This window comes from Gambusia affinis, linkage group LG10 (assembly GCF_019740435.1).
Source record: "Gambusia affinis linkage group LG10, SWU_Gaff_1.0, whole genome shotgun sequence".
Taxonomy (NCBI): Eukaryota; Metazoa; Chordata; class Actinopteri; order Cyprinodontiformes; family Poeciliidae; genus Gambusia; species Gambusia affinis.
This window is the reverse complement of record NC_057877.1, coordinates 22,345,535-22,370,502: the sequence shown is the minus strand read 5'-3', so window position 1 is coordinate 22,370,502 and position 24,968 is coordinate 22,345,535. Positions and strand designations below refer to the sequence as shown.

At 36.6% G+C, this 24,968-nt stretch overlaps 2 protein-coding genes across 5 annotated transcripts in view; one reads left to right on the top strand and one right to left on the bottom strand.

Annotated features, from left to right (window-relative positions):
* dazap1 (DAZ associated protein 1) overlaps positions 1-14,438 on the bottom strand; it is a 33,881-nt gene extending 19,443 nt beyond the window's left edge. The window contains exons 1-6 of one of the 3 annotated variants that reach the window (XM_044130416.1): positions 13,894-14,438; positions 12,923-12,963; positions 9,913-10,079; positions 8,835-8,900; positions 7,504-7,611; positions 4,035-4,083 (exon numbers count right to left, since the gene is read on the bottom strand). In XM_044130416.1, the coding sequence (XP_043986351.1) occupies positions 4,035-4,083; positions 7,504-7,611; positions 8,835-8,900; positions 9,913-10,079; positions 12,923-12,963; positions 13,894-13,925 (463 nt within the window). In that variant the 5' untranslated portion in view covers positions 13,926-14,438. The remainder of the gene's footprint in view (positions 1-4,034; positions 4,084-7,503; positions 7,612-8,834; positions 8,901-9,912; positions 10,080-12,922; positions 12,964-13,893) is intronic. The other 2 variants (XM_044130417.1, XM_044130418.1) reach the window with 2 other exon arrangements.
* gamt (guanidinoacetate N-methyltransferase) lies at positions 606-24,876 on the top strand. 2 transcript variants are annotated; one of them, XM_044130420.1, is made up of 8 exons: positions 606-670; positions 2,385-2,620; positions 20,831-21,056; positions 22,064-22,209; positions 22,298-22,361; positions 22,581-22,648; positions 23,396-23,506; positions 24,626-24,876. In XM_044130420.1, the coding sequence occupies exons 3-8, from the start codon at positions 20,879-20,881 to the stop codon at positions 24,764-24,766; spliced, it is 708 nt and encodes a 235-aa protein (XP_043986355.1). In that variant the 5' UTR covers positions 606-670; positions 2,385-2,620; positions 20,831-20,878; the 3' UTR covers positions 24,767-24,876. The 2 variants fall into 2 exon arrangements, with proteins under 2 accessions (XP_043986355.1, XP_043986354.1); XM_044130419.1 differs by lacking the exons at positions 606-670; positions 2,385-2,620 and having other exon boundaries at positions 20,753-21,056.
* The last annotated feature ends 92 nt before the right edge of the window (positions 24,877-24,968 follow it).

Sequence of the window (24,968 nt, the reverse complement as noted above, 5' to 3'; positions counted from 1 at the left end):
CAAAGATACAGGTCGTCGAGTTTTCCCCTCGCTGATCCGTTTATTTATTTCGCTCAAAGGGTTTCACGGGGAATACACAAAGTGCACCAAGAAGAATCGAGTTCAAAGTCAAACTTTTTGGGAACACCAACCTCTCAATGAACTACTTCAAAACTTCTCTACAGAGTGTTAACAAGCTGCAGTGATCTACTTTTCAATCTGATTATCTTTGGGTTCTGGCAGAACTGGGTTGAGAGCACATCTCCACTTGGGGACCTAACCTGGATCCAATTAAACGTCCTACGAGACGATTTCAGAGACCTCTAGTGCAACGCCAGGCGTTCCCCGCCTTATGCTCTACTGCTATTAATAACATCTGTCAATGACCCGTCCCCAACCTAAATTTACCACCACGCTGGCACCATTAAGAAGTTTGAAATATCTTGGTTGCCCTCAAACTGGAATGGCAGAAAATGGTTTCTAAAATGCTCGTTATATATGTAAAAGAGTTTTATTTTAATAATATTATCAATGTGAAGTTTGTCAATTTGTTTGTTCTTTGAACTTATTTTTGTTTAGTCAACATTTATTGGTGTTTTAAGTTCTTTTTTTTTTGCTGCTCTTGGCAGTTGGTGGTGGTTACCGTAGCAACCAGTAACTGCCACTTTTTCTGTTGCCGTCTGTAACTTTGGTATGTATTAGAATCAGCACCGTGTTTTCTTTACAAGTATCATATTTTAACATCTATATTAGATAAAAATAATAATGTACATTGTTTCATGAGTAAATTTGGCGTTTTGTATACATTTTTAACTGCCATCATTATCAATGTTGCCCATTTTAGCCATGTTTAATGTTATAACGCTAACTGCTGCCAACTTCTCATTGGGGGCTAATGTTTTGCATGCTTTAAGGTTATTTATTGCATTTTTATATTATACTATATATATGTGAACACAGAAAGGCTACATATGGACCCACAGTCACACTTATTACACCTGGAGTGACTTTTTGAAAATTGCAGACCCCCTAAGGGACACAGGGGATTTTTTTTTTTCTTTTGTAATCTTTCACAGTGATAAATATCAATTTAAACTTGCACTTATATACACTTCTTAACTCTTTGGTGCAGAAATTCAATTTATTAACTGCGAGTTTGTCCCACTCAAGGACAAACACAACCAAACCTGTCAGATGGAGACAGTACTCCATGAAAATAACTCCAACAGTCCAAATAGTTTGAATTTTCTTTCTTTCAAGATTGCTTGCTTTTTTTCCAGAAAGTTTTCCATCATGTTTACGCTTTAAAGAAGAAAGAAAGCTCATGTTTGACCCATTTTGCCTCCTGCATTTAGCACAAAAGTTTTGTGGTACTTTTGACTCCAAAAGAAAAAGATGTAAAACATCTGATATCTTACAAATGAGATATTTTAAAATGCATGGAAACAAGAGGTACAAAAATCTTATATTGTAGCAGTTCATGCATTTAAGATGCAAGAACAGACTATAATACATTATAGTGAGAGAATGCATATCTCAATATGTTTAAAAAAAATGTTTAAAACTCAATTTTGCAGATTAAATGAATCAGTCAAAATATCAAACAAGTCAAAAACAATTTCTGAATTCTTTTATATACTTAATAAATTCAGATCTGAATACTCTCCACAACGGACTCGCAGATATTATTGCTAATTTGCTGACACTTATATAAACTGTTTGTTTAATTTATTAATAAATGTATGCCAAAAACAACCACTGATTACAGGTTTTTGATATAACACTAAACGCAGAATTTGATCAGTGCAATTGAAAATATGGTGCCAGTTTTCTACCAGTAAATAATACATATGGTTAGAATAAATGCAGTAAATATTTCATATGCACCCATCCACCAGAATAACCTGATTGAAAACTCTCAGTAAGTCAGTTCTCTCTCTCACCACTTATCTCAGTCTAAGCCCAGTCTAAAAACTGATGCACCTTATGTAGACCCCATTTCAGAGTAAAAATGAAGTGTTTTTACAACAGGCCTGTACCTCTGTGTTACCTGTCAATGCACAGTAACCTAAAGGAGAAAAGACAAATCTTATGAAAACAAAGTTAATCACATTCAAACCATTCACAAGGAGAAAGGGGACAGAAAAAAGAAAAATAGAAAGGGCTTACTTACAAAAATACTTAACTTTCTACAAACGGGAAAACATACTATGCCATTTAAGATACAAGTACAAGTTACTTCTAAATCAAGGTAAAGAAAACTTATTCCAATCTTTAAGACATATATAAAGTAGTTTTAGTACCAGAAAATGTTAATACTATTAAAGATTAAATAAATGATTGTTACTGATGCAGAACATCATGTTAAATCCCAATGATAAACTATTCTGGGTTCTTCCCAACAGCGGATGAATGGTGACATAAAAGGTGGAGCGATAATGGAAGCAGTGGGTCAGCGGCCGCCGCATCGCCGCGATGTGAGACGAGCGCAGATGAAACAGCTGTGGCTGTAACTCAGCGGGCCGAGCCTGACGCCAGCACAGCCGGCGGGACGAGTCTGATTCCCAAGGAGACCGTGAATGCTAAAAGTGTCGACACATGTCAAAGGCTCATCATTTATTTATGACTTAACCGGACAGATGTAAGTCAGTCGTTTCTGCAGTCGGGAAATAGGGTAGAGAAACTTTTCAATGGGTAAAAAATGTTTAGGTTAATGCTATTGTTCCTGTGGTAACGATCTCGTATTCGCCATATGCATTTTGGGCTTCGAACCGCAGCTCTGAAGGACAAATCCCTCTTTAGATGCTCAAACTGTTCTCAATATGCCACCTGCACACTGTGATTAAGTACTGTATTTTTTAGAGCATCTATTTTTCCCACAATCTGTCTCCTTATCAGATAGCAGTTCTTTTTAGCTCCCAGAATGCATTTCATTAATTTCTTCATTAATTGGATGAATCTGTTTTGTTGCATTGTATAGGAGAGACATCTACTATAAAACAAAAGAAAAGAAAATGATAGTATTTTATGAAGCTATACATCAACATGTGTACTTAATGCCACTGTGGACACATTTGCATTCATACGTCCCATGTGGGATTTTCTAATTTTTCTTTTTTCATAACAAGAAATGTCTTTACACTGCACAGAAAAAAAAGTAAAATCTCTGAAGAATTTTGAATTAAAATGAGTTACAAAAATATTTAATTTCCCTTTAGGATCAATAAGGTATTATTGAATTTGAATTGAAATGGAAGTATAAAAACCTCCAAAAAGTGAATTTTGCATAATAGGTCTCCTTTAAGCAAAAAATATATAAGAAAATAAATAAATCCATAAATAAATCGAAATGGTGTTCTACTGCATGTATATTAAACATTTTAATGTCCTAAATCGGGACACTAAAATGTCAATATCAGAAGCCTATGCAGGACCTTCAACCACAAATAACCTCAAGTCAACAAACAAATGTCATAAGTCATCTTGTTGGAGGCATTTATAAAGCTTCAGCCTCTGTTTTTAGGTTTTATTGTCCTTCAATGTAAGAAATCTAAAATAAATAGCTTCCTTGCTCCGTTTGATCACCAATTTCTTTTCAGAAATCAATCTTGAGGAAAATCACCGGAAAAGACTCATGTTCTCCACCAAGGTCACAACCCACACACTACAAAGCAAACCCTACAATAGCTACAGTAACTTCAAAAAGCATGGAGGAAAAAAACTACAAAAACACAATGAGTTGAGGTTTTTGTTCAATCATGAAGTGATATGAGACGAGTTGGTAATTTTTCTATTAATGGCTTCTAGAAAACTGGGCTCCTTTTATTAATGAAACATTCTGGGTTTATTCCAATCTGGTTTAAGTGTCTTTGTTATTCAGTATGCGTCCAACATACAACTAACTCCTGCTGCAGGGTAAGATGTTTTAAGTGAATTAAATGGAAATGAATGGGTTGTGATTTCTCACTTTGGGCCAGAATAGTTTGTCATGGGATTTAAGATGGTGAGGAATAGAGCGGGAGAGAGGGGGGGAGAAAAACGGGATCAGCTTTTACCTCGGGGCCTCTGCTTCTCCGCATCATAGATCATTACCACCTCTGTGACCTTGAATGGGACAAAAGGAAAACAGTGGCTCCATTTAGAAAAATGGACAGGATCCTTTTATATTCAATTTAATAACCCTCACTGTTAACATTATTTTGCAATGCCATGAAAAAGTGTTTCATTCTACGTTCACACAGCAGGCAAATGCGACCCAAATCTGATTTTTGTTTCTTTTTTTGCCCAAATGCGACCTTCATCAGACTCACCAGTCTGAACGACTCAATTCTGATCTTTTCATTCCACAAACCAAATCTGATTTGTCACTTTCATATGCAATGCCAAATTGGATGCATATCCAGTTGTTTTCAAGCATCTGCTGTAGGGCTGGGTGATAAATCAATTTTATTGATCAAAAACATTTTTATTTTTGAAGAATCTGTATTTACTTTTTTCACTAATGCTCTCTGAGTTTCCATAGTTCAGACTGAGTGTTGTCAGCCATCTTGTTTGACAAGCGTGTTTACAGTTTCTAATTATTTTGACTTTGAATTCAGGTCAGCTCACAGAAAGAAAGATTGGGGAAAAAAAAAAGAGTTTAAGATTTTTAAAAGTGATGGGAAAAAAAGATTAAAATCAGAAATCAAATTCAGCATAAAAAATTTCAGAGATTTTATTTTTAAGCCTCGTTGCCCAGCTCAACGATCATTTCACATTTTTTATCCGCCTTTCATGTCAGTGATGTGAAACGTGTCATAATTCTGCACCAAAAAAACCCCCAAATGGGATCAATTCGGATGTAAACAATGGCTGAAAATTATAATTATGAAGTTATGAAAAACGTCTGTTCAGCTGTTTTCTTGCATCACATCGAAACAAACTTCTCCGCAGACGTTACAGTCAACGTTCCACGAAACGCTGCTGCTATTAGCTGTGCTTTATTTTTATTATCTTAACTTGTGTTATGATTTAGAGACGATACTGTTGGCTCACGTTGCTGAATAAACTTTAAAATCAATCCATAAACGGCTCCATCAGTTATTCTTCCTGTGGTCATAAACTGAAATTTTATTGCGGTCGCATTTAATTAGTAGTATGAACAAAAAAAGCAAAAAAGGAATCAAAAATCGGAATAAAGTATCAAGATCTGCTGTGTGAATGTAACTTTATAGATTCAAATAATCAAAAATGATAGACAAAGATAACCTGAGTAGATTATTTTACAAAATAATTTCATTTAAAATTGAAAAAAAATAGCATCCAAAGCAACCAGCCACTTTGTAAAACAATAACTGTTCACTCTGTTAAATCAATTTACTGTAATTAATGGTAAATATCAGTTCAACTTAAGCAGAGCTGCAGCATCCAGAATCCGCTCCAATAGAACTTTCTCCTGCTATTCTAAGCTAAAAATAATATTTAAACAATAGATTTAATAACACATGAGAAAACCACTCACATCCATCAGTCTGGAAAAGGTTCCAAAACACTTTGTTGGATGTTATCACTTAATGCATAAATCTGCATTTTTAACACAAATTAGCCTCATCGGCTGATGTGGGCGCCGCACCTCGGAGCACCGGCCACCGACTTCAGGCAGCCAGTGTGTGTTATGTGATAGAAAAATGAACTGGGGCGTATTTATTAACTGATCTGTGCAGCTGCCCTCTGGGCTCCAAGACTCCAGTGGAACAGTGAGAGCCATAAACAAAAAAATATAAAGACATGGAGTACATCTGGCCAGCCGACAAAAACTACTCCAGGAGTGAAGTGGAGATTCATCCGGGCCACAAAAGAACCCAGAACCACATCTAAACCACGCTGGCCTCACTTGCTTCAGTGAAATAAGTGATGATGATTCAACAAGAAAGATGTTCAGCAAATAAAATGGCATCCATAGAAGAGATCAGAAGCTAAAAGGGAGAAAAACAAAGAATCGGAAGGAAAATGTTTGTCCATCGGTTTGTTACATCAAGCTAAAACAAATTTTGACAAGCAGTCACTTCATCTCCGGCTAAAAAGAAGCGGGTTTCTGGGAGTTGGTCTAGTCAAAGTCTGCATTTTATCTAATCTTCCACTGATGCTCAATAACCCTTAATTGTGGCTGAATTTAAACATTTCAGCCACACAAAAGATAATCAGTTATTGTAAATCAGCTGTCTGCAACCCCATCCTCCAACACCTGGATGCTTCGCTGCTCCAGCATCACTGGCACTCAGCAGGTTTGGCAAAGCACTAGGTAACTTCGATAAACATTTATTTCTTTTAACTAATTATTAAAACTGTTACAATCTCCTGACAGCATGAGACAGATAAAATGTGAAAAACTAAATCAACTTCCTCCATCTCCTCCCTGTGGTCCTATTGCCATCTGCAGAAATACAACACTCCTGCTCAAAAACAATTAATCAGAGCCAAGAGGAGGGTCTTAGTGCTGTCAATCATACTTGTAAATGTGCTGCTCACACCCACCTCCACCACAGTGAGAACAGTGGCTCAAGCTCAAGATTGCTGCTGTTCTGCAGCTTTGATAAAGGTGGAGAAATAATTTAAAGTTACAGGAAAATTGCCAATTTCTCAAGTTCGATACAATCCACAGTGGAGGAGGAGCTGAGAACCTGTAAGTCAAGCTTCTTCAACTAATTTTAACATTAAAGGTGCGTTCACACCAGCCCTGTTTGGTCCGATTTAATTGAACTCTACTTCATTCGTTTGCATCGAACTCTAATGCAGACCAAAAAAATAAAATCAAACTCTGGTCTGAACTCTGGTGCAGTTCAAATGCATATGTGAAGCCCAAGCAGATCAGAAAACACTCCAAAAGCAGGAAGTGGACTACAGCCCAGGGCATTCTGGGTAAATACAACCCAAACAAACATGAGTCAAGCCCCAACTGGAGGAACAGCTCATTGTCTTTTACCAAAAAGAAAAGTGAAATCCTACTAAATCTGACGCCACTGTTTGTGTTCACATTGTTTCAAGTTAGTTGCATTCAGCGTCTTCTTCAGTAGTTCTTGATGCAGCGCCCCCACAGGCAAGGAGGGAAAAAGGTTTTTCAAAGGGTTTGGTCCATTTGACAGTGCAGTGAGAAAGAGAAGCTCACCAGCTGGCAAACAAATGTTGCAACTTTGGTTCCAAACCGAACTGGGTGTACTGGACTATCAGGTGTGAAAACACTCAAAGTCTCTGGATTTTATCAAAACTTTCTACTTCAGCTTTACTCATTCATTTGATTCAGGGGTGCTGGAGCAGGAAGTCACAGACACTCAATTTTCACATAGAATCAAGTTGGTTTGGCTGGCTTTTTTTCTTTTAATAAACAAAATCATCATTTGAAAACTGTGATTTATATTCACTCAGGTTATCCGTGTCTGAAAAACTTAAATGCAACAGAAAAAACAAAACCAGAGGAAATCTGATGGGGCTTTTCTTTTACATTAATGTGATTTTAACAAACACTAAATGGGCAGCAGTGATACTTACCACTCCGAATCTATTGAAATAGTCCCTGAGTTCAGGCTCTCCGCAGTTATGGGGAATTCCACCTACAAATATCTTCTTAGATTTATTGCTATCAGCTTTGCTGCCCTTCTGAAACAAAAAAAAAAAAGCAAGAGAGTGGATGGATTTGATATCAAAGTGTGTTACACTATCACTTCAGGAGGAGGAGGAGGTCAGTACGCTATCATCTATTTAGACGGTGCAGAAGAAATTAGGCTCTTCTACTGCCCTGGGGTATAATTCTTAACATGTCAAGTCAATGCAGCTTCAGTCTAGAACACGGCATCTTCCACTTACACTCAACCGCAGAGCTTTTCTCTGCTGCTGCTGCTGCAATCTGGCAATAAAAGCAAGACGCTCCTTAAATAACTTATTTTTTACCCATTTAATCTGGACTTTTTTCAGTAAAAACCAGCTGAATGACTCAGTTAAAAAGCTGACATTCAGTCTTTATACAGCCAAATATGTGACTTAAAATGACTCCAGCTTTGCTGGTTGACCCAAAACGTGTCCAAGTTGGAGGAAAGATTTCTCACTGCCTAAATAAATTCAATGCTGAGAGCTATTTGTTTTTTTGGTTTTTTTACATCATAAAATGCAGTTTATTTTCAAATTCAACTTAAGCCACAGAAAAGCGCCACAAGGGGGAACACTTCACATGAAAGTGGTTGTTTGTGTTAAAAATGCTTCTACAAAATACCAAGGAGCCACAGAGACAGAAAAACCATAAATAATTCATTTAATGTGTGATTTTATGGTAGTGCAATAAATCAATTAAGTCTCAATTTAAGCAATTAATTAATCATATAAGTTAAAATGAGCTAAATGTAAAAATTTGAAGTGTAATTTTGCTTACAGAGACATTGTAATCCAATTTATTCATTGTTTTTACTTCCATTTTATTTATTGTTTTTGGTTGTTGGTTTTATTTTGGACATTTAAAATGTCTTCCAGCTCCACTGTTAAGTGTTCTGTACAAAGTTAAAGTTTATTCGTCTTTGAGAAGGAAAACTTTCATTAATTAGTGAAAATAATAAATATAGCACTAAAAAATGATCTCAAAACAATAATATTATTTATCAAAACAATTTCTGGGACAATTTATCACCCAGGTAAATGTGTAATCATGAAGAGGCTACAATTAAGCACATTTTTTGTTTTTAAATATTTAATTTTAGGAAAATACGGATTTCTTCTCCCTCCATCATTGAACTCCATCGGTTTCCATCGTTCAGAGTGACGTCAGCCCGCCCAAAGCTGCCATCTTGTTTAATAAGTGTGTTTTATCTGAGAAGTAATCAGATTACTCTTACCCAGCCCTCCTTGGTTCGAGACTTTTCGGGCTGCATTCCTCTGGGTGTGCATGGCTTTGGGTCAATCTGACGGGAGAAGCGGAGGAAATATTTCCACAATATTCTCACAGAGAAGAACAGCAGCAGAAAGTCGAATGTAGATTCATGAGCTAAACGCCTAATCATGCATTATATTAACAAGCATGACGCTTGCTGCAAGCAGGGCTGCAACTAATGATTATTTTAGAGTATTCTATTGATTATTCTCCAGATTTTAAGTCTTTTCTTACATTAGAAATACATTTTAGGGCAACTTGGACTCCCTTACCGCCTCAGCAGAACCCCACTAAGAACTGAGTGCATGTATGAGTTCATAAAAATACTTTTCTGCAGACAAATATCTCTTCTTAGAAAATATCTGTTGATTTTACATGATACTGCAAAAGAGAAAATGTGTTTTTCCATCAACTGAGACTTTAAAGACTTAAACTAATTGATATACTTAAATAAATTAATGTATACACAATGTATAGCTCTGAAAAAAATTAAGAGACTACTTAAAATGATCGGTTTCTCTTATTTAACTCTTTATAGGTCTATGTTTGAGTAAAATGAACTTTGTTCTTTTATTCTATGAACTACTGACAACATGTCTCTGAAATTACAAGCAAACATTTTTTTTTTATTTGCAGTAAATGAGAAACGGTCAAAATACCAAAAATGATTCGGTGCTTTCAGACCTCAAATAATGCAAAGAAAACAAATTTAGATACAAATATACTAATGTTTTAACTCGGGAAGAGTTCAGAAATCAATCAAAATTTGGGCTTCAGTTCAGTGCAGTGGACTCTTAGTTTAGTTATAAAGTCAATATACACATATTGACTTTATTGTCTATATGTATAAAGACAAAAAAGTCTTATATTTACTTTAAACATCACATTTCACTCATAGGACTGCACAGAAAGATCTAGTCAAGCAAACCATCATCAGTCTGCTAAGAATTTCTCTTTTTCCTCAAATAGTTTCCTATAAATATGAAATATGTTTATGCACAGTTAGCACAAAGCAGAGCGGGTTTACAGCCTAAAATACTCACATTTCTTCCATCAAGGTTATGTGGCTTTGTCTCCAGCACCGTTCGTACACAATTAGGGTCTTTGAACTTAACAAAGCCGAAGCCTCGCGACTGATTTGTGGTTTTGTCCTTCATGATGACACAATCTACTACCTCTCCATACTGCGAGAAGTAGTTTCTCAATGTTTCTAAAAAAGCAGAGACAGACATCGCATTGATATTTCACAGCATTGTAGGAAATTACAACCACAGATTCAAGAACAGAATCAAAAAATACAGCCAGGATTTAGATTTTTTTGTGCTTTCATTATGATAAATGGAGGATGAATTTATGCTTAGCACTTAAACTTGTTCTGAAGATGTAAGTGGGACAAAAAGAAATGCAAAAGGAAAGCATCCTGAGCTGCTAAACCCTGAAAATCCTCCTGCGACCTTGAATTAATGTTGTATCAGATTACCAGGGATTGGACTATTTACATGGAAACATTAAATTAGGGTAAGACACTTACAGAAACTCCCCAAGAGCAAACAAAGCACAGACCTAGTGTAATCTTGCACGGTGCCAAGTATGCTACCGATCACTGCAAACCCAGCACACACCCAGGGAGCCGATTCAACCAAGACGAGCAAGTTTGAACAAATGCGAAGTCACTTTGGAGAGCTAGCATAATCGGTTTTCTTTTTCCTGAAAAGCCCTGGGGCATCGGCGGAGAAGAAAAACCACAGAGTTACACAGAACTGTGGTGCAGATCTTAAAGTTAAGATGTCGGTAAATATGGACAAGCTCTTGTGCAAAGTTAAACAACGGCAAATTAGCCATGAGCTGCAGAAGGGCTCCAAGCAAACCTGGTAGTCGACTCCTGTTGGGTCTGAATGCAAGAGGGACGTAAATATAAACCAACTGCTTTTGATTCACAGTTCTTCCTACCAGATATTATGTGAAAGCATCATAAAAATGTGCATTTAAATAAAACTAAACTGTCTCAACATACAAAAACACTTCCCTTTAAAAGGAAAATCATTAACACTCATTAGATCATGTGTGGAAAATACTTTGAATGACTAGAAAGATCAAAGCAGAAACAAATCAGTATTTCCTGCAGCCGTTTGGCCTCCAACGTTATTTCCTTTCTTTACAAAACAATGCAATAGAGAGACACTAATCCATCGACACATTTTGCATTTGATCAGCAGATAAAATAATAAAATGTATATTTTTCTTTTGTTTTAAAATGTCAAAATAGAGAAAAATGGCAGTAGTTTAAAAATAATCAATTATCAGATTATTAATTCCATTTTTCCCCTGAAAAGATTAAGATTAAAAGATACAACAGAACTGAAGACAAAAATTTTTCTTTTGGTTGCAAACCTGTACAATTAATGCAGCTAAAATAAAATTCTCCACCAATTTTAGTAAATAAACAATAATTTTAGTAAATAAACTTTTAAACATTGTACCCTTTTAATTTTAATCAATCCAGTCCTGGAGATAGACTATCCTGCACCGGTTCTGTCTGAGAACGACCTTTTGACCCCATTCAGGTGCCGGGAGACAGAAGGAATAAGTAATACAACGTCACTGCTGTACAATGTGTTGCTGAACTGGAGAGCTCCGGCAGTAACAGACTGCTGCGTCCTAGGTGCACAAAGGAGCGTTACAGTAGATCCTTCCTCCGATCTGCTGTTCAACTCAGTCACCATTACAGCCTCCAACAACCTCCTGTTATTGTCACTTATTGTGAACAGTTTGTTGTTTTTAAGACACAAACACACATTCATACATTACTTTTAAAATAATCCTACTCAGGTGGCACACGTTTTGGAAGTACCTATTTACAATTACATTTACTTGAGTAACTTTTTTGGAGGAAAAAATATACTTTTAGGAGTATTTTTACTGTGCTGTACTTTTACTCAAGTAATTTTATTATGAAGTATTTCTACTCTTACTTAAATAAATCTCTAGATTTTCTACTCACCAAATAAAAAAAATAAAAAACATGTTTTAAATACAAATTCACCAGACACACACCTGCAGATTTTGTTCAAGTTGCACAATTTTTGTTATTGAAAGAAACTGATTTAGAAAGATTTTCTTTTGCCTGATTTTGTTATTTTTGTTACTTATTTGAATTATTGTAATTTTCAGCCTTAAAATACCAAAATTTTTATTTAACTTTATATTTTGGTCTGTCTGATTATGTAACTTTTAAATATTAAATGACTGGTCATTTGATCAGTAACTCATCACTTGAGTAGACCTTTAATCAAATACTTTTTCACTCTTTGAGTAATTTCTTGGATGGCTACTCTTTACTTTTACTTGAGTAAAAACATGTTCAAGTACTTTTACGCAAGTACAATTTTTGTGTATTCTGCCCATCTTCGTCTCAGAATGCACAATTTTTAATAATTGCACAGTATTTTTACTGTTACAGTACAGTAAATTATTCTTAACTCTGTTTTTATATATTTACACCTTCGTGGTACTTTACATGCTTTGATTGCCTGTCACTTTACATCTGTTGCACCCAAAATTTACTCAATGTGGGACAATAAAAAGTATTTTTATTCTACTCTAAACACCTAATGTAATTTAATGGCTCCTTTCCAGACCTCTGCAGAGCTAAAAGATGCTGATGAGCCGTTTGATTCAGGTGTGCTGGAGCAGGGATGCATCTAAAAGTTGCAGGATATTAACTGGAGTCCTAACATGATGCTGGTATCATTTGAAAGTTATTTTAATGTGCTTTGACAAGAATATGTTTGTTTTGAATAGAGCAAAGCATATGAAATTACAATCAGCTGACAATTTGTGCAATTCTTGAATGCAGCATTTCATAGGGTTTTACATACAATGCATTGAAATATTTCTTGCCATTTGTATATTTGACAAGTTGGATGAGTGAGGAACTTGAGAGTTTGTAGGCGCTGACAGTCAATGCCATATTCAACAACTTAAGAGTAAGCAATGACATCTATAGTTTTATTTTCCTGACATACCTACTTATGTTATAGCAGCAGGACTTACCTTGTGTCGTACTCCAGTCCAGTCCACCTACAAATAGTTTCCTAAAAGATGAGACCAAACATAATCACTAGTTATAGTAAAGAAATTAACTGAGAGGAAAAACAAAGCTTCTGTTAAAATGTGTGGATATATTATAAGTTTAAAGAAAACACACACACACAAGCTGATGCAACGTCAGGATACAAACACACGCTGCAACGCTTAAAATCACCGCGTTTTAATGTTCGCTGTTCGCCACTTTGCGCTTTAAATACTGCAAGCAGCGGCATGGACAATAAAGAGCTCTTTTACATGAAACGTCCTGCCACGTAAGTCAGCCCGGGACAGAGCCGTGACGTTGGGGGAGCTACCTAGAAACCACCAGCCTTCAACCATGAGAGCCCGACCACAGCGAAGCAGAGCTGGGGGAAGCGCGGTTGCTCGGCTCGCTGCGTGCGGAGCGAACCAAACTCCCGGTGCCGACTAAATAACTGTGTAGCTCAGACTCTGTTTTAACTGTTCAACTAGCTACCCGGTGGTGATAATCGACACAACATATGAGTTGATAGTTGTAAAAACCGAGAGCCCGGTGCAGGAGAGGATGCTCCATTCTCCAGCAGTGCCCGCTAAATGTCCTAGCCGCGGCGGAGTCAAGAGCTGACTTTCGCCTCGCTGCCGAGCGCTAGCAAAACTAGCTCTGCTGCTTGGAGCTAACTAGAAATAAGTGACAACAGTAAAAACCGATTTGACAACTAGTTTTTTATTACGGCAGGTGAACCGGGTATAATTCGCCACAAGCCATAATACAAACAACTCACTCACTAGTTTCACTTTTTAGCCGCGTTTCCTCCGGCTTACTGAAGCTAACCGAGCTTAGCCGCAGCTAGCTGTCAAATGACAGCTTGACAACACCGTGCGCAGGCTGCAAGTTACAAAACAGCAGAAAAATGTTCTTGTGGAAACACAGGGAAGCTCTTTTAGGCATATCTCACCCGACTTCATCTCCGACTAAGTTGTTGTTCATTTCTGAGGCTGTAGCGGTGGACTTTGGGAGCTGTGAGCGGCTTCTTGCTTCAGTGCTGCCCCTCTCAGACTGAAAGCGGAGGAAGGTCACTCCGCTTTTTGGTTCAAACTGTTCTGCGCAATGACGACGCTGCAGGGGGCAACAGCCTTTAAAGGAACATTACACCCAAACACCAGCACTCCACGGCTCATTTGCTTAGAAAGTCAGAACTGTAATCTGGAAATTACGTCATGCTCAGTTTGCACCGCAAACGTCACTGGATTTCATTGGGATTTTATGGGATAAAGCAACATGGAGTTGCAAGTAACTGTGAAGTTTAACTTAAAGTCAAATACTGTATTAATCCCAGTGGGAATTGAATGTTGTAATTTTTTTCCTCAGAGTTGTAGATGCTGAAGGATCTCCTGTAGCAGTCTGTATTACAGCAACATCTCAAGAAGCCTCTGACAGAAGACATTATCCGTGTTTCTATTAACAAAGTTGCGCAAATTGAAATCACCAAAATAAAATCGCTTAATGCACGTATGTCAAACTCAAGGCCCGTGGGCCAAATCTGGCCTGCCATACCTTTTTGTGTGACCATCTAGATTCTAGACTAAACCCTAAATGCACTTAAATATTATGTTATCAATCAAATCAATGCATTTTTTTTTATCTGTTTACTGCCAAATTACATAAATCAGACCCACCAGTTTTTTTGAGCGTTATTGTGGAAATTTGCATAAAATCAACAAATCCCCTCTCCTTTTTGCGCTAATACATAACTGGGAATTTGTTGCTGATTTTTATCAAAAATTGTAAAAAACTTTCTTACTTGTACTAAACAGCTGCCACAGCCTTAATTGATGTCAGATTATAGTCTATGATCTATACAGCGAGTAATAAAAAGTCGTATTTACCCTCATAAATAAACATTGCAAATATTTCCAAAATAGTACCACACTTGGATTTTTTTTTAAATTACAAAAAGAATAATAAAATCCTGGAGGGGCTGAAAAGATGTTCAATAATATTATTGATTTGGCCCAAAACGAAAATGACTTTCCGGCTTAATGGAAACACACCTATTTCAAAAAAACTAAATTTTTTTGAGAAAACGTTTTTCCACTAGCTTGAGATGGTTTTTCAGCCTTAATGAAGCACTTTTTTTTACATCACACAAGTCAGGCGATCAACAGACTGGCGAAAAGGACGAAGAGGAAAACAGGATGTGGTAGTAGGAGGAGGATGGTTTTTTTATTAGGCCTATTGGGATAATACTGTTTATTATTCCAATTCTTCCGTCAAATTAATCGGCTTTTTCAAGACCTTAACATATTCAAAAACTCACCAAAGTTGGCATGTGTCCGGCCTGCGTGAAAATGACACATGTTAAGGTCGTAATTTAACAGAAACGGCTCCACAGCGCCCCCTGGCAACTTTCAAATTACCCTCTGCATTGACCTTACTTCATTGTAGAGCCCCCCGCCCCCCAATCTGTTAACCCAGAATTAAACCCAGTGCAACCTCTGCCTTTCACAATTATTGATCTATTAGTAGTCGACATACAAACCAGATTTTCTAGACCAATTAACCTGAGTTGATTAAAGCGAGCTAAACAGAGCTGGTGTGAATGCAACCTCACTCAAATGTTTCAATGTTTTTGTTTCCCAAACAAAAAATATGTTTTTTTCATTATGACAAAACCTCTGCATGTCTTTAAAGGGTATGTAGACCTACACAAACTGGACTGTCACCTTAAAGCAGGGGTGTCAAACTTATTGTCATTTTGGGCCAAGTCAAGATTATAAATGCTCTTAAAGGGCTGGATAAAAGCTATTCACCAAACTGTTAAAGTATCAATTAATTCTTTAAATTAAATAATATTGAACTTCTTTTCAGTCCCTCCAGGATTTCGTGATTCTTTTTATTATTTTTGCAATAAAAATCAAAGTGTTTGTGGTATTAATATAGAAATATTTGTGATATTTGCACTTATTTATCACGGTAAATGTGACTTTTTATTACTCGCTGAATAGATCATGGTCTGTAATCTGACATCAATTAAATCTGAAGCAGCTGTTTAGTACAAGTAAGAAATGTTTGACAAGTTTTGAGAAAAATCTGCAATAAACTTCCTGTTATGTTTTAGCGCAGAAAATGCAAAGACTTGTTGCTTATGTGTGAATTTCCACGATAATTTTCAAGACACTGGAGACACTGATTTATATAATTTAGCAGTAAACATAAAATCTGCATTGAATTGATTGACAACATAATATTTAACCACATTTAGTGTGAATAAAAAAACCCCATAAATCTTGCATTTTTTAAACTTTCTAGATATTTTAAATGAACTCAACAAACCACACCTCCAGCCATCTTACCAGTAGCTTCAGATTTAAAAAACGTTCTTCTACTTAATTTTTTCCATGAATCAAATGCGCAAATAAAGATATTTGGAAGATAAAATATTATCTGAAAAATATTTTTACAATACAATTTTGCATGGATCATAATCTTTATTACACATTTTCTCTTTATAACTGTGTCCTTTCAACCAATTATGTATCTTGGATCTAATTAACAACAGAAATAGAAGTACAGGAGTGTCTCTGTACTGCTGTTATTCCCAAAGCTTTCCCAGTCTGCCGGTGGGAATTATAAAAGTCAGAATGAGAACCACCCTCTCACTCAGCAAAGCGTGTCCCTGGAAGATGCTCTTGTTTCTCTTTATCTCCTCCATATCATTCATAAAGGACAAATTGAGGACAAACATCAGCATGTCATGATTTATAGCAGCCTCTCCGCTGGGACTGGAGCCAATTTCCTTCAAATTACCTCATATATGTGACGGAAACAGCTTGATCATGTTTCTCAGAGGAAATGGACTCACTTCTGTTTCACTAACAAGGAGAGAAAGAGGAGCAGCAGGGAGAGGTGGACATAATGCTCATCAATAAAGGCTTCATGGGGTATAATTAGTAAATATTCAAATGTGTTAAATGTATTTTACTTGGAAATGATCAAAACATGTTGAGTATGAATATGATTAATAGGACACATTTTGTCTGCTTAGGCCATCTTGACAGATATACAGATCTGGAAAAAATTAAGAGATCACTTAATTTTTACTTTATATAGGTATAAGTTTGAGTAAAATAAACATTGTTCTTTTATTTTATGAACTACTGACAACATGTCTCTGAGATTCAGAGCAAATATTTTGTATTTATTTGCAGAAAATGAGAAATGATCAAAATAAGGAAAAAGACGCAGAGCTTTCAGACCTCAAATAATGAAAAGAAAACAAGTTCATATTCTTTTAGAAACAACAATAATAATGTTTTAACTCAGGAAGAGCTCAGGAATCAATATTTGGTGGAATAACTAGGAGATTTCCAGTGGGCTTCAGTCTTAACTTTTTATAGAACTATATGTAAAAAAACAACAACAAAAAACACAAACTACACATGAAAAATTATTTCTATTATTTTTTATAGTTGTTACCCAAATAGTTTCTTACTGCTGCCACCTTTAGGAAAATATAAGATATCCAATTTGTTAACTTGTTTACAGTAAATTTAATGTTTATCAGTTAAAATAATATGTCACACTTAAACACAACACTGCATTTCAGAATCCAAATATTTTTTATTTTAGTTTGCACTAATGATATTTGTTGCGTTACACTAGGGTTTTCCCATATTTTCATTTGGGAAAACCAGGACACCTTTCAGCGGGGGCGGGGGGTTGGGGGGGGAGGTGGAACACCATGACACGTTGGACCGGGTCCTGCAAAAAACAGGACATTTCCTCAGTTTCTAAAAATATCCCGGGACGCCCGGGACAGGACGTGAAATACGGACATGTCCCGGGAAATACGGACGTTTGGTCACCCTACGTTACACACATAGAGAAGCTTAGAAATTATGTTGGGGGGCCCAATTGAAAATCTGCTCAGGGCCCCAAAAAGTCTTGGTCCGGCCCTGTTTCTAAGTATTGACATGTAAGGCTGCTGGCAGAAAGAATCATGTTGTTACAACCTCTTCTGATTGTAACATCTGAAACAAATTCAATGTTTCCTAATGAAGTATATAATATTGTCACATTTCTATTGTGATTTTCTGTTGTTAAAGTCAGACTCAACCAGCTGCTCTGTGCAGAAAACTGCAGCTAGAAAAACAGCTCCCTCTTCCTGCTGCCACCAGACCAGCTGGGCTCGCCACAGTGGGCTGACCACTGGTTGAAAACCTTTCATTAAGTTTTAATGCTTCGACATCAAAACAGTTACGCTTCATCAAGGACATAAAATTTTGTAAGACGTCCAAAATTTAATGTAAAGGTAGCAGCTTCAAATAATAAACAGATTACCTTGTTGATATCTGTTGGATTATTTGAAGCCATTGAAGATGTTAAAACATGTTATTTGTTGAGTCACAGGGAACATTAATGAGAATTATGGATAATTACAAACTATGAAAAAACAGATGGTGTTTCCAGTTTGATACAGTTGAAAAGCACATTATAAATGAGATGTTCTTAATCATAAAACAACTATTTAAAATAATGTTCATATAGTCAAGGATAGCTGACATTATTTGGTATCTGAAATCTGTAAATGCTAATTCCTCATTAAATATGTTTACACCATGGTTAGTGAATTGACTTCTGGAAGTCTATTTAACAATTAATCAATTACTAAATTAACTGATGATTATTTCAATAAAAAATTGGCACATCCTGCAGATTTTCTATTTAAGCCTTTTTTATACAGTACTGAAATAAACTATTTATTTTGAACAAGTCAGATAAGAATATATGACAAAGATAAAAAAAAAGAAAACTTGATAAAACTATATTAAAATACAAATAAACAAATAATTCAATTCCTTTTTCTTAAATAAGAAAATAAACACTCAAAACTGTACCACTTGCAGAGTTCTGGAGAATGTATATCTATATATATTTTTTCCAGTTTTGACTTAATTACTGCTTTGACTGTGTTGTTCTTTCAGGAATTGGCTTTTTTTGGAGTTTGTTTACTACAGGTAAGAATTAATCAATTACTAAATTAGTTGCCGATAATTTCAATAACTGATTGATCATAATTAATGGGATTAATCGTTTCGGCCACAGTCTCCGTCCTCCTGCTGATAGGCTGCAGCCCTCCACACGACCCCACCAGGATAAGTGTGTGTAAACGACGGATGGATGAAAACCTGAAAATCAAGCCCACTCTTCTCAGAACTATATTTAGAGCCACTTATCTTTTTCACTGCAGATGATGTGAATCACAACATTATGTGGTGAATCACAGCAGACAGACTAATGCTCAGGAACAGATCCGCTGAACATCTTTCCCTCTAGTTTCTTTTCTACTCCATTAGATGAAGCTGAGAGAAGGTCCTTGTTGCTCTGCAGGGTCTCATCATCCACCAACCCTCTTATGAGCCTCTTGATATCCACTGCCTTCAATGACACTTTGCTGCACTGAATCTCACTTGCATGCATTAACTAATGCATTCTGACACGGGAAACAATAAACCACTGCTCTTCTGGTGAGATACAATATTCACACCTCTTCAGCTTTCTTCTGTCATGTTACAACGACAAACTTCAATGTATTTTAGTGGAAATCTGTGTGATGGAACAAAGGAGAGTAGTGGATATTTATAAAGGTAGAAGGATAATTTACATGTCACACATCCATAAGACATATCCATGCACACACTCGTTAGAGGAAGTTAGCAGTACCAATTAGCCTTTTTTTTTTTTTTTTTTTGCATATTTTTGGTTGTGGATGGAAACCAGAGTTAATTCTTTTCAATGGAACAGCTCAGACACGTCTAACAGGACGGCAGCTGATTCAAAGGTATCGATGTAAGTACTTTGTGAGACCAAAAGTTCAAATTCCAAAGATTAAGTCAGACTGATACTCTTAACAGAAGAAGCTGAAAGCAGCAACTTTTAACATGGTTTCAAGAAGCAGCTGTTTCAGTAAAAGCTGCCAAAAGGGGTTGACAATAAGGAAAACCTCTTGATTTATTTAATGTACAAATCATTGCACTTTTTCTTATTTGAAAACCACAAACTTGAATGTTATTGGTGTTTTCTGTGATAGATCAGTAACTCTCAATCTTGGTCATCAGGACATGAGAGATCCTTGAGGAGATCAATCCAAGTAGGGATTGGCCAGTGGTGTCCAAATGGTGAAAAAATACTTTACAGATTCCAAAGAGAAATTAAATGTTGTTGTAACTCTTAATTAAAGATTTATTGTAGATGGTGATGGCTTCAGGAAGGAAAGATTACAACTAATTTGAAGAAGCCTTTGACTAAAGACACTCTCTTTTTCTATCTATATATTTGTGGCCCCCAGCCCCAACTTTATTTAAGAATGGCACAAACGTGGTATTTGCATCTGATGCAAATACTTAAATACTTTAAAGAAAAAATGACTTCACGATATATGCTAAAAAAAAAAATTCAACAATATGGACACTGCGTAAACCTGACACCGTTATGCCTAAGCTTAACGGTGTCTACAATTATCTAAAGATCCCCTTTTTTATAGAAATCTGACTACGTTGTTTGATTCATTCAATTTTGCTGAACAAGTAAAACCAACAAAATTAATTATTTTGTGTTGTTATTGAAAACAGAAAAAAAACAGTAGCCTGAAAGTGATTTAAAAGTTGGCAAATTTGGCTCACAAGAGCCACCAAACTGGCACATATAACAATAATTATAATCCGTTATTTCCCACTGAGTGAGCCATCTTATCTTCAGAGGATCTTGGGCTCGCTTAAATCTTGGAATGTATATTTGCGCTTTTTGACCCCCAGTCACACGATTGCGGTGTCAGCAGTTGTGAGCTCGATATAAACCACCGCCTCCTCCACTTTCACCCTCTTCTGTGTCAGAGAAACCCCTCCAGCAGAGCCCGCCAACCGCAACGACAGCAAACCAAAATGACCTCCGCTCCTCAGCCCATATTCACCAAGGGAGAGGACTGCAAGCCCTCCTGGCACGACGCTAACGCCGGGTACAATGAAGCCGACACACACCTAGAGATCATGGGCAAGCCGGTCATGGAACGCTGGGAAACCCCGTACATGCACTCGCTGGCGACCGTTGCAGCTTCTAAAGGTAACAGCGGCCGGGGAAGGAATGTGTATTATCGGGCATCGCGTTCTGCCTAGCAGCTTGTCCGATATTGAACTCACACGGCATAAACTTGTCATTTAAAGAGACAGCAACACAGAATATTCTAAAAGAATGTGGTTTAAAATCACACTTTTTTTTTTCTTGTGTACACTTAAAAGCCGTTCAAATGTCTGACAGAAAAGTGCTGTCTGCTCAGCTGAAAATATAAATGTGTTAATTTTTTGTTAGAACTCTAATGTGTAACATTGAGAACTATAGAACTACAAAAAGGAGATTTAAAGAATGGAAGTGCATGCAAAAACAATTTTTTTGTGTTAGAATACATATAAAAAGTTAATCATTTATGTGTGTGAGTATATAAATCTGTAAACTTATTTTCTATTAACCAAAAGAAGCTTACAGTTGCTTTGACTGTAATGGTGAAATACATGTTAGTGTAAGAAGCATGGTGCTCTGTGTTGGTGAGTACTGCAGCAGCTGTTACTTCACTACTGGGAAAAGGCCAAGAAATCTGCAGGGGACAGAGAGCATTTCTGCTCACATACTTTCATCTTTGAAAGCCAGACTGATCCAGATGTTTCAAAGAATGCAAAAAAAGTTTTAAATTCAAGTTTAATTTGCACAGTGTAAATGATATATTCAGTTTATTTCTTAGATTGATGTGCAAATGCATGTAAAATATCTACATTGTAAAGTTGTTTTTTTTATTCTGTACCTCATCAGAACAAATTTTCTGGAGGTTGCAAAAATATAAACAAATAAATAAATATTTCTGATGATCTGAAAGCAATTTAAAGATTTTTCAATTATTAAATAAAAGAGTTAAGCATTAAGTTTTATAAGTATTCCTCGACATTTCTGTGCAATCATTTCCTCTCAATGCCCTACAGAGTAATAAATCACACATAAAGTAGAATACTGACCATTTTAGTTCACCCTGAACATTTGTAAATGATGTACTAGATGAAAAGTTTGGTTATGTTTGACAGGCGGTCGAGTTCTGGAGATTGGTTTTGGCATGGCCATCGCTGCCACGAAGGTGGAATCCTTCCCCATCGAGGAGCACTGGATCATCGAGTGCAACGATGGAGTATTTGCCCGTCTGGAGAACTGGGCCAAGTCTCAGCCTCACAAGGTCATTAAACTCAGTCAGTTCAGTCATAACTGAAAATGGAAAGTTGGTAAAATAAGGTGCTAGTGAGCCTCTTTTTTTCCTCCTGCAGGTGGTCCCTCTGAAGGGTCTCTGGGAAAACGTTGTTCCGACCCTGCCAGACAATCACTTTGATGGTGAGACATTTCCTGACGCAGCTAGTCAAAAATATATAAATTAGTGGGAATAGGAACGCTGGAGCAGAGCTAGGCTCCATGGATGTTTTTTATCTGTGACCTGTGACATCATGAACTAAAATGAAAGCATGCCTTTAGAGAAGAAATTATAAAAATGAAAGAATAAATAAATAAACTGGACTGCATGATGCATGCTGCCACCTCTGCCTTCTCTTTCAGGTATTCTCTATGACACATATCCTCTCTCAGAGGAAACGTGGCACACTCACCAGTTTGATTTCATTAAGGTAAGTGACTGAAAGAAGCTAAATTTCTAAGCTGAATCTGCAGCTGAAGCTCTTCAGCCACTTTGTTGGTTCTGTTTAACTAATGGCAAGAACAACGAGAAATCCTATAATTATTTTAGCTTTTAAATACTGCCCCAGAGGTTTGTTTTACATTTTAGTTATTTTTTGCACAAAATCATTCTTAGTTTATGAGATCAGTCTGCTCAGTTCGGCCTAGATTGAGCTCCTTTGAAAAGCATTAGTAGAGCCTCCTGCACAACCATCAAGAATGCAGCAAGTCGTTTCTGGATAGGAAATCAACAACTAAACATATATTATCCAGTAGCTGTAGGTGATGGGCTGAAGTTGCTAGGTAACAGTGCAGCCCCTGTCGATTGTGACTCAACAATTGTAATATTTTTGAAATGGCTTGTTTTTCAGACACCAAACAATATTAACTTATTGCCAAAAAACAAGTTTGGCCGGTTTATAGAAGCAGTTGAGACCTAAATGAACGTATAAAAACATGCAAAATGTGACTTTTGCATAATGTGTCTCCTTAAGGTCTCTTCAGAGTTTTATATGATTTTAGTTTAGTCAAATACATTTACAAACAGCTGCTGTGTTGTCTTGGCTGTGTTTATCATATTATTATTGAGCTGGAGGATGAATTGTCTCTGTAGTCGGTGCCCAATGAGACCCCAGACCATCTTATTCTCTTTTTTTTATATAAAGGGAAAATTAACCGTGTGGTTTCTTTACCTGCAGGCTCACGCTCACAGGATGCTCAAACCCGGAGGCGTCCTCACCTACTGCAACCTGACCTCCTGGGGTGAACTGCTCAAGGGAAAATACGACAACATTGAGAAAATGTTCCAGGTTTGTCACCTTGATGATCTGATCAAAATCAAATCCTCCATGTTTGGACTCTGACTGTCATTCGCTTCTCTACAACAATTCTGCTGAATTACCTCCCATGATGCAGCTATGCAACCGAAACATAAAAAACAGTTTTTATAAGACAATTTGGTCGCATAAATTCACTACATACTTTAGCAAGACCTTCCAACTCCAGGGCTACGGTTCTGCAGCTTTTGATGGTTAGAGCTCCAACTAATGAGTATTTTAGAGATTGATTATTCTGACGATTAATTGAAAAAAATACTTTTAATATCAACGTTTGAAAAATCCAGCCTTTTCTTTTTGACATATCCATCCAGTGAGGGGCTAATCTGTTTTTTTTTTGTTTGTTTTTTTTGGATTAACCAATTAATAATTGATTGGTAAAATGTGCTAAATATTAGTTTGATTTTTCTATTTTACAGAATTTGAAACAGCTGACGTTAAAAAAAATGTCACTTGAAGAGTTCTGGGTTAAACATATTTACATACAAAGAAGGGTTTTTCTGTCGTAGTACAAAATGCATGTATTTGTAAAGTTTTGGTTTAATTACTGCACTGTTGTTATTTCGGCAAATGGCTTTTTTTTTAAGTCTGTATGCTCCAGTTAACGATTAACTGATTTCTAGATTAGCTGACGATTATTTCTACACTCGATTCATCATGATCAATCCGATTAACTGTTTCAGTCTTAAACTTGACGCTGAAGTGATAATTTGACTCAACTGCGTTGGAGCAGACATGCATCTAAATAGGTTGTAGGGATGTAGCTTTGGAAAGCTGTTGTTGGGAGATCTCTGCTTTTAAAACATTCAGATTAGTGATAATGATAATCTTTGTTTTAAAAGGGACAATGCACAGCTCAAACATAAATGCCACCATTTGAGTTTCTGCACCAGAAGCTAATTTGCATCTGCATTCCTTTGGACATGCTGACGCTTCCAATGCAACAACTATTATCACAAGAGACACGCGGATGGTGAAAACATCACTGAGTTCACCTGAGTTACCTGCTGCTTTCATGTCAAGGTTGCTGCTGATAAACCGGATTGGACCGCACGCTGACCGCCTCTCTCTGTCTCTGTTAATGATTTTCAGGAAACCCAGGTGCCCCATCTGCTCGAGGCCGGCTTCAAGAAGGAGAAGATTAGCACCACCACCATGGACATTGAACCACCCACTGAATGCAAATACTACTCCTTCAAGAAGATGATCACTCCCACTATTGTGAAAGAATAAAGGACGAAGACGCTGCTGCTCCAGTCTTTTTATATTCACATGTGCCTTTTGACTCTTGCCAATCCCGTTTTTCACTGTACAACCTTTTAATAAAACAAACTCCATCATGACTGTATTTAATTCTTTTTTTGTATTTGTTTAGGGCTACAACTAATTATTACTTTAGTAATCGATTATTCTATTGGTTATTTTTGATGACTAA

What these genes read in the sequence shown, in the direction of transcription:
- gamt (XM_044130420.1), top strand. Translation starts at nt 20,879, where the DNA reads ATGACCTCCGCTCCTCAGCCCATATTCACCAAGGGAGAGGACTGCAAG. An exon ending in GCCAGACAATCACTTTGATG is followed by an intron (nt 22,362 to 22,580) that starts GTGAGACATTTC and finishes CTTCTCTTTCAG; the next exon opens with GTATTCTCTATGACACATAT. An exon ending in ACATTGAGAAAATGTTCCAG is followed by an intron (nt 23,507 to 24,625) that starts GTTTGTCACCTT and finishes AATGATTTTCAG; the next exon opens with GAAACCCAGGTGCCCCATCT.